At 43.0% G+C, this 15,853-nt stretch overlaps 2 protein-coding genes across 3 annotated transcripts in view; one reads left to right on the top strand and one right to left on the bottom strand.

Annotated features, from left to right (window-relative positions):
• cacna2d4a (calcium channel, voltage-dependent, alpha 2/delta subunit 4a) overlaps positions 1-15,853 on the bottom strand; it is a 157,461-nt gene that overhangs the window by 66,178 nt on the left and 75,430 nt on the right. The window lies entirely within an intron of this gene.
• The window catches only part of lrtm2a (leucine-rich repeats and transmembrane domains 2a), a 35,029-nt gene continuing 19,360 nt past the window's right edge, over positions 185-15,853 (top strand). The window contains exons 1-2 of one of the 2 annotated variants that reach the window (XM_049566682.1): positions 185-712; positions 10,164-10,356. In XM_049566682.1, coding sequence (XP_049422639.1) covers positions 10,278-10,356 — 79 coding nt within the window. In that variant the 5' untranslated portion in view covers positions 185-712; positions 10,164-10,277. Of the gene's footprint in view, positions 713-9,605; positions 10,357-15,853 lie in introns of those variants that run through there. The other variant, XM_049566683.1, reaches the window with a different exon arrangement.

The following is a 15,853-nucleotide window of genomic DNA, read 5'->3' as shown; positions in this document are numbered from 1 at the left end:
CACACACACACACACAAACACTGCCGGAAAGACAACCCTCAAGAGTACATGCGTGGATAAACACAACGCACACACTCCGACGCGTGCTGAGTGCAGGAATCACAAACATAGCGACACACAGAAGGGCAAGCGCGTGACGCCAGCAACCTAACAGCGCTGTCTCTCTTTCTCTATCTACCTCTCTCTCTCTCTCTCTCTCTCTCTCTCTCACACACACACACACGCCGTCTCTTTTTTCACACACACTCACGCCTCTCAGACGCACACAGCAGCGCGCAAGCCAGCGAACAGGACGGCGCTGGACGTATCATTCATATAGGGAATAGATCCGAAGAAAAGGATTAACTATCTCCATCCCTTTCCCTCCACGGACCTCATCCTCTCTTCCCTCCTCTTGTGTCTCTAAGCCTCTCTTCACCTCATTTTTTTTTCTACAATCCCTCATTTTTTCTCCACACAATCCCTCCTTTTTCACAATTTATTGGTGGGTTGAAGGGAGGCAAGGGGGGGATTGTCTCTATACAGAAAGGAGGATTATTCTCATTCATTTGACCAGGATCTTGAATGTATGGATTTCTTTTAACTGAAGGGGTTTTTCTTTTTTGGAGATTTTTGATCTTTTTTTATATTTCTTTTTTTAATTTTTTTTTGTGAGGATGGCTGATGGCAGAGAGCTATAAGGCTGTTGCTGTCTGAGATATTTGGTCAAAAGGTAAGTGTGTTTGTGGTGTTAGTTCTCCTCTCCTCACTCACTCACACTCACATACACTACATTTCAACGTAACTGCTCCTCAGCTTATTTTACGACTGGAATTAAAGATGCACTATGTCTCTCCCAAAGTGGACTGCAGATGAGGACACCCCCCCCCCTCCCTCCCCCCTCTGTAAACAAATGGTCAGTTTGGAGGGGTGCATGCTGTGAAGAGGTGGATGCTGAAAATGTCAGCCCCTAACCTGTTTCCTGGATACACACAACATGCACATTCATTGGAATTTTTAGGGCTGTGGTTGTGGGGCAAAGCTTGCAGAGGTGGGCAGTAGGTGAGGGCATCTGAGGTTTATTCACACACACGCATGGGTGTATCGTTAGTTATTCAGATTTCACAGCTAAATGTCAAAGAAGTACATAGATAAAGACAGGCAGCACTAAACCACAGACCTTAAAAGTAACAACACAGCTCTAATATTTAAAAACAACAACATACCCTGCAGGGCATAAACAGTAAATGCTCTAAACATACAGTATGATGGATACTAGGGAACGGTATGAGGCATTGCTATTTTATACTGCTGCCACAAGCTACTTAAGAGAAACTTAAGTCTTATGGTAACTCTTTATCTGCTTGTACTGAACCTCTCTGCTGAGATCTAACCCAGCTGAGGTGAATATACGGCAAATATATTGAGATATATTTCTTTTGCATGGCTACTGTAGCAGATGTACCACCCTTAGGTGTTTAAAAATTGCATGAGGTTGTCAAACATGGCAGCCCATGTATTCCAGTAAAAGCTGCTCAGCCAGCGAAAATGTCACAAAAAAATAAATAAATGAACAAATACACAAAGTTTTAGCCGCTTCCTGCTTCCATGCCAATTACATAATAATGACCATACAGACATTCCCATCATATATTTGTCTGGAAACATAAAATATTGGAACGTTTTCAATCCACATGATTTTTAGGAACAAAAACGTCTCTCAACCCTGAGGCGTCATTTGACCTGCAGGTCTAGCTACAGCCACCACATGATAACTGCTTCACATCAGAGTACTACTGTATCTCTGGGGGATTTTGTCAGTGTGGATATTTGCTAATATACTAGATATCTTCTGTTATACTTTCATTACAGCATGATTAATATCCTATCATATGCCCATTTTTTCTTATGAGCTTGATGTAACCCATGTAGACAACTTTATAGACAAACAAACCATGCAGGATTGTTGGCTATTGATGGTAACGCTCTCCACTGTGTCTCTTGGATGCCTGCTACTTATGATCAGGCACCTGGTCACCACTTTTCTATAAAGCCCCGACCTCACCTGAGTGCTGTGAGGGTACACACCCATAAACATCCCAAACACAGAAAACAAGAGGAAAATAAGCAAATCCAGGCAGAGGGCAGAGTATCTGCAGAAAAATACAACACCACTCTCTTCTTATGAGTAATGATTGAGAGGGATTACCTCTGTATAAGTCTAAAATATAATTTTTAGGTACATCCTGCATTGTATATCTTGATCTCAAAGAAAGCTTCTGTTACAAATCTAAATGATGAATACACAGTGTTATTTGGCTGCCTTCCGTCTCTGACCTTCACGCTATCTTACATAATCATAATCAAGCTGAAGCCCCTTGATGGGTTCTTTTATACGGTGTCCTGTTGATTCTCAGCCTGACGCCACTGCTTTTTTGCATGCTGTAAAACCACTTTACAGACTCTAATCTTGTTTTAAAAAGGTGTGATATAAGAGTGATTAACTTTGAAGAGCTGCAGTGTGATTATACGATAATGCAGTGGGTGTGAGGCACTCCCCTCTGATATCCTCAAGGCTCTCTACATTAGCTTCCAATTAACGGGAATTGTCTGAATGTCCTCTAAGTAATGAAGATGCAACATAAATCCGGAGAAAACAATACTGATCACTAACCAGCTCCATGCTTAGTGCTGTAGATTGACACGTGGACTCAATACAAGACTAACACCTCTGACTACTCTGACAATTCCTGCAAAACTGCTCATCGGATCATGCCGCAGACGTGTGAACACTGTCGGTGATATTATTCATGTGCTTAAACAAAACAAATGGCAAATCTTAAAACCATGTACATATCCAAAATATTCCCAAATACTGGATTATTGTTGGGTTGGTGTTCCAGAGAAAAGTATCACTGCAGCACTCCCTGTTAAGTTAAGAGCATGGTACAGGACTAGAACACTGGCTATGTACATTTAGGTAAACTATCTTAATACAAATAATAACTTAAAATATGCATGATAATATGGTATACAATTCAAAATGACAAAATGTGACCTGCATGGTATGCATGTACGTGTATGCTTGAACAAAACGTGTGTGTTTATGTACACCATGTGTCCGCATACCCACATGCATGTGTAATTATATATCTGTACATATTTTTTGCACCATGTGCCTGTCAACACATATGAGGCTCTATTTGTCAAGCTTTCTGCATGTGCTTAAGTGTGTGTGTGTGTGAGTGTCCAGTGTGTGTGTGTGTGTGTGTGTGTGTCCAGTGTATGTGTGTTATGTTGCCCCAATCTCTCTGCTCTCCTGTGTAAGAAAGCCATTAAAAATTGATTCAGAGGAGCTTGGCTGCCTCTCTGTGCCTTTGTTAGCAACCCCGCCGTTACACAGACAGACACACCTACACAGACACACACTCGTGGAAATACATGAACATACAACAGCAGGTGTGCACCAAACCTTGTCAGTTATCTGACTCATTTTAGAGTTGGTTGCTTTTTATTTCTTCTTCCTCTCCATTGTAGGATGTAGTTTGTTTTGTAAAATAATCTGACATTGATGTATCCTTTAAACCCCAGCCAACTGCCGAAGGCTAACGTGTGTGTGTGTGTGTGTGTGTGTGTGTGTGTGTGTGTGTGTGTGTGTGTGTGTGTGCGTGTGTGTGTGCGTGTGTGTGTGTGTTGGTGAGGGAGTAAAGGGTAGAGCTGAAGGTGAGTGATTGGGCTGTGTGTTTACAGCTGTGATGCCACTCATTCAGGGGCCACACACAGACGTTCAAACATTCATACTGCTGCACACACACACACACACACACACACACACACACACACACGCCTTCACACATGAACAGACGTCCTCTAGAGTGCAGGTGTATTTCAATTTGGAGGCAAATTTGACACAATTCCAGCCATATTGATTAAAAAACTATTAGTCAAGCCATGTAGGCATGTCACAAGGATGATGAAATACTCTGAAAAATGGGCTAAATTGGGCAAAGACGTGCACACACACAAACACACACACACTCCTTCACCAGGCACTGCAGGATCTAAGCTTTTCTGTCAGGGTATTTCAGTTGTACTGATGTAGATGCCTGCTGTAGCACCAACACAAAGATAAATGGCTAAGTGTTGTACATTTTCCAGCTGTTGTGTATTCGTTATCTATCTGAAGTTATCTTGCTTACACGCTTAATTTTACTTTAAAACACGTGTAGGGCTGGTAATCAGTACCTGATACTGTTAAGGTATCAACTGAAGTAAACTGTAGAAGGCAAAATACAAATTTGTCCACCTACCATAGACATAGACATACAATCAACACATACCTACAGAATTCATGCTTATATTCTCTTTTCCACTTTGTACTAGAGAGAGGTGATCACAGTAAGGTTGCCTGTACTAGAAATGGATGTTGCTAGATCACAAAATAAACACTTGTCAAGCGTGAATAAAAATTAGAACATGGCTGTGCCTTTCTTCATCTCGCTTCCTCCCTATCAACAATCTCTCCCTGCATCATAAACATGAGAGAGAAAACACAAACAGCCCAAGTTGGCCAATCACAGTTGGTGGTCTCTACTTGTTATCTCAGCCCCCAGGTGTGCGGTTAAATTTCTGAGGAAATGCACGTCGGAGGCTCCGCGTGACGCCTCGGCAACACCCTGCAGAGTACAAATCCGGCTTAAGTGCGGACAGGAAACAGTTAGTGGAATAAACAGAGTGAAAAAATAGGACAGAAAGAAAAGAGGAGAGAGGAGCCCAGAGGAGTGCAAAGGAGAGGAGGAGGTGTTACATGATTCCCACAACATGCAGGCCACATTGGCTCCCGAGTATTTACACGTGTGTGCGTGTAAATGTGTACATGGGTGCATGTGTGGATTTTGGCTGCCCCGTGTCCGGGTCAAATGGTAAAAAAAAGCTTTCTGAGAATAGCCTGACGGACAGGATTGTCACCACAGCACCCGTTCAACATGATGGGAACTGATGGGCGCACTGTAACATGTGGGTGCAGAGGTGACCTTCTGCTGCACCTCCAATACATCATTTATGGGACAGCTCCAGCATGATTGAGCACATCATGAAAGTTTAAACATGTGTATTGATGATTTTTTTTCTTAGTTAAATGTTATTTCTGCCCCTTTCTTTCTTACCCACTCCCGTTCATCTCCAGAACACAATGAGAAACAAACCATAAACAACGAGCTGTAAATGAGCTATAAACCTGATATAAACTACATTTACAATTTTGTATCAATGCAGACATTCGATACGACTGAATGACTTCGCTTTTTGCTCATAAAGTAACACTCTGCTTCGCAGCCAAACTGTTTCCCTCCCCAAAATAATTCAAAATAAACAAACACAAGGCCGTGAATCATTTGACAAATGGCCAACATGCAAAACAAGGCAACACTTGCAGTCCCAGAGCTGAAACAGGAATTAAAGATTGATTTAACACAGCTTGAAACTGCAGCAGAAATGTTAAATTAAATAAACAACTATGACAAAGGGGGGAAAAAAGCATTTATCTCAGTGTGTGAAAAATGCTTTGATGTTTCTACAGTGTGAATATGATGTATGGAAATCAGCAAAAACTGTTATCACACTGGAACCATCTGTTAATATCATTTCTGCTCTAGCTTATATATATGTGCATGATATGTTTCAAACAAGAGGTTACCTCCAGCTCTGGAGGAGAAAAAAAAGGGAGAAAAAAGGGAGGCCAATACTGAAGTAAGTTCTTTCTATTGGCCTGCAGGGGGCGACTCCAGTGTTTGCAAAAAGAAGTCCGATTGTATAAAACTCGGAGAGAGAGGAGAAAATGAATTACTTCTCACTTAATTCACTACCTCAGTGAACATTTTCCTACTAAATTTTTGGTCTTAATCGCTAGTTTCAAGTCTTCAATACAGCATGATGTTCATTTTGTGAATCGCGTCCCATCAATCACAAGGTCTTAGTCCCAGCTTGTCAAATACCAATGCTTGGTCAACATATAATGCGGTCAGAAACCCTCCTGCTCTCATGCTCCGTACGTGCATTGTGTCTTTTCAAAATAAGCTTCCATTTTAACAGGAAATGTAATGCATACAGTCCACTCCATAGTGCTACCATTTCAGTCTTGAAATGAATTCTCAGCACTGAGCAAACTGAAAAAAGAAAACATATACAGCAAGAAATCTGTAGCAGCGAGAGTAATCTTCCCAGATCCGTCTCAAGTTTCTTTCATTTCTCATCTGCGCTTCTCAATTCTTCAAATGAAGCTCATGTGCTCATTTAAAAAGAACAACACAAATTTCCCAGCAGAGCCCGGCTAATGTGACTTTAATCACACGCAGGAAATCCATCTGCCGAATATCCTCGGTACACGCCTCTGTTCCTTTGTCAAGGAGAGGAGAGGAGCCAGAGAGGGAGAGATGGAATGCGAGAGAGGGGAAGCAGGGAAGGGAATACTGAAAGATGAAGGTCATAAAGGAAGATAGAAAAGCCCAGGAAGAGATGATGGAGAGGAGAGGAGCACGTGTAATATGTAGAGGGAATATAAAGAAAGAGGGGGGAGAGCTGCGAGATTAGACAAGTGTTTTATATTTTGTTCAGTGTCTGGCAGGTACTAATAGCAATAATGATAACACAAATAGCACCACTGGGGCGCACATACACAAGCCCGCACTCAACACGCTGAAACACTGGAGAGGTTGTGGAGGGGAATTTTAATGTCTTCCCTGTTTACCCACAGCACTCATTTTCACCTCCCTCCTCTTCTGGCATTTCCTGCCTTGCCTATATTTTCTTTTTATCTTTTCGTGTCTCTTCTCTATACCGTCTTTCCTCCTGGTTGGTCACCCTGTCTCCTATTTCACCTCGCCGCCCTCTTCCCTCTCACCTCTTGTTTCCACACTCATATATAACCAGTTGTAAATAACTCACTGACACCCTCAACAGATTTACGGGTGTTAATTTTGGAAGTGACCTGCTGTCTATCTTCAGATCCATCTATCATGTTTTCATTTTTTTCCCCGTCACACATCCACTTTATCCTCCCACTACTTTAGATCAGTTTTCGATCACCTTTTAAAGACGGTACAGGTGCTAATTTACATAATCGCTGCACAGGCATCCACAAACGGGTGTGAACACACGCAAAATTTCCCCTGCATTTAACTTTAAGGCAAAATGAGCCGTGCAGGAAAAAGCCTGCTTATGTCTCCCCCACAAACAAGCTAACCATTGAACAACAGCCTAATTTGATTAGCGCGATATTTCACACACTGCTGATTGGGTTTTGATGATACTTTGGGAAAAGACGCATCTCACAGCAGCACTCCAGCATTTTCAAAATTACACTGATTGGCCCAGGGGGCGCGAGTCAACAGCGTGCATCAGTCATGTGGTACCGAGGTTCCAACGAGCTTTCTCCCATGGTAATTTCCCCACTCGTCAAACCTATTTTCACCGTAATGACTCAGCGGTGACAAGAACACTCATCTTTTTCATAGCACATGGGATATGTTTCATTACACCGCTGTAATTGGGCTGGGTCATTCTTTTTTTTCAACTTTATGTTATCAAGGGAAAAGTCCATCAATCACAAACTAATCGCAACCAGTCAGCCATCATATTAGTACAGGAAACAATATGACTGCAAACAAGGGAAAACCTATTATAAGTATACAACAAACTATATCGTATGTAACAGCAACAAGACTTGTTTCTTGTGCACCACAATTTTTTATGGTATTTTAGAGGACTAAATCATAGACATTTGCTGCATGTCACTCCCTCTCTCTCTCCCCCCTTCACATTTGTCTGTCCTATCAATTAAGGCGAAAATGCCCCCCAAAAAATATCTTAAAAAAAAAAAGAAGTGTCTTATGAAACTTGCAGTCAAAAAGTCTGACGTGCAAAGTGTTGTGAAGTTGATTTCCTTCATTGGAAAAGTTGATTTTCTGAGATGGACCATCGGATTTAGAGGCGATATGATTTATGGACGGCACAGTGGTGCAGTGGTTAGCATTGTCACCTCACAGCAAGAGGGGTCTTGGTTCAAGGGTTCTCGATGGGGAGTTTGAACCCCGGGGTGGGGGAGGCCTTCTGTGTGGAGTTTGCATATTCTCCCTGTGTAAGCGGGTACTCCGGCTTCCTCCGACAGTCCAAAGACATGCAGGGTAACTGATGACTCTAAATTGCCCGTAGGTGTGAATGTGAGTGTGAATGGTTGTCTGTCTCTATGTGTCAGCCCTGTGATAGTCTGGTGACCTGTCCAGGATGTACTCCACCTCTCGCCCAATGTCAGCCGGGATAGGCTCCAGCCCCCCCGCAACCCCCACAAGGATAAGTGGTTCTGGAAAATGAATGAATGAATGAATAATTTATGGAATCCGTTGGGCACCATCATACCCAAAACATTATTATTTCAGGCACTAGATGAAATCTGGAAAAGACATATTTGTTGCTGTTTACGCAGGATTCAGTTTGGGTTTACTGTGACTGTGTTACCTTTACTTATTCAGCGAAGAGTTCAAAAACTGTCAGACTCTCACCGTCTCTTGCCTTGCCTGAGGGTAGTTTGGCAGTATTACACACACACAAACAGACACAATGTCTCTCTTCGTTACTCTTCCCATTAATGCTTCCTCTGCCTTTTCACTCCATGTTCTGTTTTCGCTCCGTCCATATGTCTCTGTATTTCCAAGTTCATGCCTGTATCTCTCCACCTTTCCTCTCCCCCTCTCCTTCCTCCTCCTCCTCTTCCTCTCCCTTCCTCCCCTCTCTATCCCTGTGTCACTCTCGCTTTGTCTCCCTCTGTGTCAGTGTCTGTGCCAGACAGCAGCAGCAGGGGGTCTGTCTGTGGGAAAGGCAAACTGATTGTGTAAACTGCCAAAGACACACACATCTATTATTTATGCCTATGAAATTCCGGGGGGCTGTTTGGGATGTTTGGGCACACGCACATACGCACACATGCACGTGCACACCAGGGAGCATAGGTGCAAACACATGCACAGAAACACACTTTTAATGTATGCAAGGAAGACACACATACAGTGTCCCGCTGCTTTACCCTCTTTGCTGCTGGCGTACGGGTGTCTGTATGTGCACATTAGTTTGTGTAGCGGTGTGTGGTAACAACTTGATGTGAAATTGTCTCACAATCAAGATTTGCAAAAGTCTGGAGATGCAAATAGGAAGAAAATTGCTCTATTTCATTCATGCTCTTTATGTTCTATCTATCTATCTATCTATCTATCTATCTATCTATCTATCTATCTATCATCCATCCATCCATCCTTCTACCTACCTATCCACGTACCTTCTTCCCTGCATACCTACCTACCTTCCTTCCTGCCCTCCTTTCTACCAACCTACATTCCTTCCTTCCTACTTACCTATCCACCTACCTACCTTCCTACCTACCTTTCTACCTTCCTTGCTGCTCTCCTTCCTACCTGCCTTCCTTCCTACTAACCCCACCTTCCTTCCTTCCTTCCTTCCTTCGTACTTACCTATCTACCTAACTACCTTCCTACCGACTTATCTACATTCCTTACTACCTACCTATCTACCTAACTACCTTCCTACTGACTTATCTACATTCCTTACTACCTACCTATCTACCTTCCTACTGACTTATCTACATTCCTTACTACCTACCTATCTACCTACCTACCTTACTACGTTCGTTCCTTCCTGCCCTCCTTCTTAACAACCTACCTTCCTTCCTTCCTACTTATCTATCTTCCTACCTACCTTTCTACCTTCCTTCCTTCATGCGTTCCTTCCTACCTTCCTTCCTTCCTGCCCTCCTTCCTACCAACCTACCTTCCTTCCTACTTACCTATCCACCTACTTACCTTCCTTCCTACCTTTCTGCCTTCCTTCCTTTCTACCGATCTACCTACCTATCTGCCCATCTCCCTATCTATCTTCCTTCCCTCCTACCTACCTGCCTACCCACATACCTTCCTTCATTCCTTCCTTCCTGCATACATACCTACCTTTCTACCTTCCTTCTTTCTTGCCCTCCCTCCTACCAACATACCTTCCTTTCTACCTGTCTATCTACCTACTTAGCTACTTATCTACCTACCTACCTACCTCTCTGCCTTCCATCCTTCCTACTTATCTGTCGGTCTGTCTGTCTGTCTCACTCGCCTTTTCTTCTCTTTCAGGTGTTTTGGTGCAGCTTTTTGCCATTGCCGCCCTAGTGGAGGCTGCAGGCATGGCGGCTTGACGCCCCCATAGCCCCGCCCCTCCGACAGAGGAAGGCTGCAGAGCTCTGTGTCATGCCCCCTCACACACACACCCCTGGGGGCATCGGCCTGCCCCCACCCGGCTCCACCACCCACCACCTGGCCAGACCAGGTGAGTCGACAAAAGCAGTTGAGAGTGATGGGAAGAAGAGGGGGGGAAAGTGCTCTGTTCATGCTCAACTGCTGCTCTATTTTATTTCCATCTATTGGTCTCCTAACTACACATGAAAGGAGGAGCGCTGTCTGTTTTGACAGCTGCTAATGTTAGCATGCCCAGACACACACACACACACACGCACACAAAGGGTGAGGGCACTGAGCTTGCTGTGGCCATGTGCCAAGTCCTCCAGTGAAATGCCACATTACTGTATGTATTAATACAGCCAGCAGTCTGTGGAAACAAAACAATGTGGGTAGAGAATGATGGGGAATGATGGAGACCTGCAGGTTATTTGTCTGCCTTTTCTTTCTTTTCCTTTCTATTTTACCATCTTCGCCTCCCTATTCTGTTCTTTTCCCCCCTCACACTCTTCTGTTCTTGTCCCTAATCTTTACTTTAATATCTCACTATCCCTTTATTTCCCCGTTTTACCTGTCTCTTCTTCCCTTGTCCTCTTATTTTCTGCCCACTTTGCTCCCCCCCTGCTCACAATCTCTCTGTCTTTCCCCCGTCTTATACCATGGGTACACTCAGTCAAAACAAAAATCCGTCGGAAGTCGGGTGGCATAGCAACAGATACGACAGCTCTGTGCATTTCTCGGTACGTGTGTGTGTGTGTGTGTGTGTGTGTGGTGGATTACACAGTGGAGTGGATGGATCCTACTCCCTGAGAGATTCCAGGCACTTCCTCAGCTAATAGGCAAACATGAAAGCTCCTTTTTTCTGCATTCCTTCTCTCTATTGTTGTAGAGCTAATATATGACACAAGCGTGCGCACATGAACACATGCTGCGATCCCTGCAGGAAATAAATGGCTTTACGCAAAAAAAGCAACCATAAAAAAGGGGATCTTTGTCTTCCTGTTGGAGAGGTATTATTGTTCCAGAGGTGTCTGGCAAAAACGCCCCCACAAACTGCTGTGTAGCACCGAAGACACTAAATAACAGGGCAACACTATCTGTCAGACCCTCCACACACCCACACAGCACCTCAGAGTCGATAGATATACCTCCCTTTGGGCCCTCCATCTCCATCCCACCGCCTCATACCTCTTCCTGTCGCTCCACCTGTCCTCTACATTTTTTTCATCCTCCCATCCATCTCTGCATTAAATTCACTTCAATCTAACTGCATTATCTGTCTCAGTTTCCCCTCTCTTAGTGAATTTCATGAAGCTTTATCAACATAAATATTGCATTAACAGTACTGCTGAAGCCTTTTAGGAATACGAATTGAAAATGTTCTCTGCTAGTCATTAAAAAATGTTCCGTCTCTTCCATGCAATTATGTTCTTGGCATGAATGTAACACAATACTGCCAGAAGAGTCTTTCTCATTCGGTTCTGTTCAATATTCTTTTTTGACACAAAATGTGCATGATCAATACTGCCAAGCATTTCTGTTCTAACAGGTGTTTTCTCTGCCTCTCTCCTTTGCTTTTTCACTGTCTCTCTGTATTTTTCTCACAAAGCTTGAAAGCTCTCTGATCTCTGATATTACTCTTCAAGGCCCTCGCATGCTGCCTCACACACACAAACAACACACTGAGTCATTGGAAGATGCGTATAATAGGAGTAGAAAGGGGTAGGCATCCCATCAAATCAGAGCCAAAGAATACGTCAGATCAATACAGGACGGAGAATGGCAGAGTTCAAACCATCAAGGATGCGTTTTCATTCTAATGCCGATGAAGTTCATTTAGAAATCGGATTTGACAGACAGAGAGGACAAAAAAAAGATGCTTTCCCATCCAGTATTTTTCTACTATTGAGCAAACTTTTGATGTGTTGCAAAAATCAAAGGTGTGCTTTCATCAGCAGGGCAAAAGCAAAAGCTCCCTGAGTGACACAAAACAGATCAACAAGAAAAATAGAGGAAGAAGTGCCAGTATTCTTCAGTGTCAGCCAGCGCTGGCCATATTTTCAACTAATGGCCGTAAAAGTATGATGAAACGTTGTAACCTACATGAGGCAGAAGGTGATATTACATTTTTGAAAGGTTGTGGAAGATGCTTTATGGGTGTTTTGGAGGGTTAGGGTTCTGGCCCAAAATAGTTTTTGTTGCGCCAAACGATCAATAAATGCATTTCCATCACAGTTTACTGCATAATTTGTTTGTCACTAAAACATGCATATTTGTGAAGTGGTATTACAATTGGTAGATGCTTTTATAATCGAGGAAAATGTCTACGTTCGCAGGAGAGATTCTTATTTTAATTCAAGTACTCTTCATTTATGCAAAATTCAAAAACAAAGGGAGACTGATGCAAGATAGTGCTACTCTAGATCAGTCCCATGTCACTAATACTAAAATCTTTTGGCTTGATAGGTTGTGAAAATAGACGCTGAAAAAGAAACAACGATGACAGGCTTAAAGGAGCTTAAAAGTGACATAACACCAGAGGAAAACACAATAAGAGCATTAATAAAAGTGCAAAGCAGGGGGCGAGAATACGAAATGTGAGTGACAGAGAGAGTGAGACAGAGGAAGTGAGAAAAAAGGAGATGGAAACAGTGGGGAGTGGGAGAGGAGAAGGAAGCGAGATGCGAGATCAAAGAGGCGTAGTGAAAGAGGGAAGGCGGCGAGGAAAAGAAAGGATGAAGGAGGAGAGGCGAGAGAGGAGAACAGAGAGGTCTATGAGCGACACAGAGACCATATGGTGCCTCCGGGCCTCCACGATCCCAGCAGACTGTCTCATCTGACACAACACACACACACACATTTGCACACAAGCGGCCGTGAATTCATTCCTATTCACACATAAACACACACTTATCTGATCGTACTGTGTGTGTATGTGTTTATGCACCTTGTTGGAGTCCCAGACTAAGCCGGCAGATTAACTGACCACATAATCAAAAGAGTGACGGAGAAAGTGACGGAGAGAGATAGGGAAAGGAGAGAGGGAAAACACTGACTGTGGTTAAAACTATTTGTTTGGAATAGAGCCATGATACAGTGACTTAGGTTGTAGCATTATGCTTGGAGTACAGCTCTAATACAGTGCAGTGACTAAGGGAGTAGCAGAAGTTTTGGAACAGCGCCACAGCAGAGCAACACACTTAAAACTAACTTTGTGTCTGCCTGCAGCAGCTATTAGGCTGTTAAACTGATTGGATGCATTACCTCTTTAAAGGGACAGCTAACCCCAAAATCAAAAGTGCACATTTTACCTCTTACCTGTAGTGCTATTTATTAGTCTAGATTGTTTTGGTGTGAGTTGCAGAGTGTTGGAGAGTGTTGGAGATATCGGCCTTAGAGATGTCTGCCTGTGTGCATCTACTGCTAGCTCACCTAGCACCACTGAGCTAGCTAACGGTACATCTCAGCCGAGGAAGACTCCATTAATGTTTACATCTCACATGTCACGAGCAAGAGCCTCTCATCCATGACTAGATGCACACTGGTCAACTTTGAGAAGGCACCAACAAGGAATGTCAATGTATTGCTGGGTGGTTAGTAGCTGGTGGCACTTCTCAACCCTGCTGGGATGTTGGGTTTGGCATGAAGCCACAGATGCGTGACAGTGTGTGTGTGTATGTGTGTATGTGTGTGTGCGGCATTAGGTATGAAGTGGAGCGTGATCCTTGGTGTTACATGAGACTTGGAGTTAAATAGAAACTGGAGTGGCAGCTTGTTGGCAAACTATCCGAAGCATCTGGCAAATTCAAGTATGTAATCAATAGCCATTTTAATGTAATTGAAAGTTATTTTGAGTGGTACGGATCACAGGACACTCACATTAATTCCGCCAAGAGTGAGCTTTTAAACAGCAAGGTTTCTCCATTGAGGGACGACTTGAACATTTTGAATTTTACTTTATCATTTTTAACCCAGTTGCCAGAATAAATATCGGCATTGTAGGTTTCTACAAACCACTGATATGCTACATTTGTACATTTTATATGTTCATGTGTAGCGGATATGTTGAAACTTTACATTTCAATTTTTAATTTTATGCTGTGACAATGCTGTGGTTAATGTGTGGTTAGCGTTAAGCATACACACACAAAAGAACACTTGGTTAAGGTTAACAAACATCATGTTTTGGCTTAAAATACCCAGTTTGGTCACTGCAAACACAGCTGATAATACCATAAACTCTCCTTAAAAGATACCTCGATTTGTCACAAAAACATAGCTAGAAATGTCTTGACATATTGTTAAAAAAATAGCTGGTTTTATCCAAAAAAAAGTCCTGACAAATTAAAATTACCCACTTTCATTGTTTGTTGGTTTTGATCAGTGGTCTGCTGCTTTATGCTGCTTGGCAGTCATCTCGTCTTGATGTCACGCCATCGACCATGCCCTCCTCCCGCTGACGAGAAGCTCATCTTACATAATCTGACTTGTGTCACTTTAGAAATGTTGATATGATACATATGAAACGAACAAAAACATACATGTGGTTTGCAGAAACGTTCAATGACAGCATTTCATTCTGGCTGACTGGGCTGTAATTTTTCACCACAAGCCACAACCCATCACAAATTTATTTCTGTCTTCTTCCCTGCAACAGTTTATAGTATTGATGTTTCTAGGAATACAGAAATATAATCTCCTATCTGGAGAGGCTTTGACCCCTGACCTCCTGAGTGGTGGTGGCTTGTAATGTTTATGATCTAGGACTTTACGTTTAGTTTGATGTGGTGATTTTCGTCAGCTTGGCAATAAGCTCCAAGTAGGAATTAGATGATTGCTACCTCTGAGGTGACCTTGAACTAGCGCCAGCTGGGCACGACGCATGCATAAACGTGCATGCACATGTCTGCAAGCAGGTTTATTTCCCCATCCCTTTTGACCACAGTTTAGTTTGGTGCAGGTACAACAGGAATGTGCCAAATGAAACACACAAATATGTGGCACTGGCCCACTTTCAAAGGACATTGGCAGGGATAAATCTGGATAATCCTCTGCACCACAAACAGCCCCACTCCAGTTCAGCATTTGCCGAGCGACACTGATATTGTATTACACTCAAAGCAAGTTCAGTATGGATCCAGCATGAGGCTGATAAGCTAGCAAGGCCCACTCCTGAGAAAAAATAGAACTTTACCCAGCGAGTAATCATAGAAAATGGCTGATAATGGTCCCGGATAATATAAGCCATCAGAGATGTGCTCGATTTGTCTTTGTGAACACTCCACAAGCCTGTGAAAAGGGCATCCAATTAGCAAGATAAGAGATCTCAAGCACTGTACAACCAAGTCTAATATTAGGATTAGAGCTACTACTTCACCTCGATCATTCTGTCTGTCTATAAAAATTGTGGTTTACAGCACAGACAATATAACCAACTAAAAACTCAGGAAACAATGACATTAAAAACCACAACATGACGGTTGTCTCTCACATACTGTGCGTATGTGTGTGTACTTTGGATCAATACCACCCGTCTATCCATCCCATCGGAGGGATGAGTGGGCATACATTACGACTTGTCACACATC

Source organism: Epinephelus fuscoguttatus, linkage group LG22 (assembly GCF_011397635.1).
Source record: "Epinephelus fuscoguttatus linkage group LG22, E.fuscoguttatus.final_Chr_v1".
NCBI lineage: Eukaryota > Metazoa > Chordata > Actinopteri > Perciformes > Serranidae > Epinephelus > Epinephelus fuscoguttatus.
Note: the sequence above shows the minus strand (reverse complement) of the source record. Positions and strands in the feature narration are given on the sequence as shown.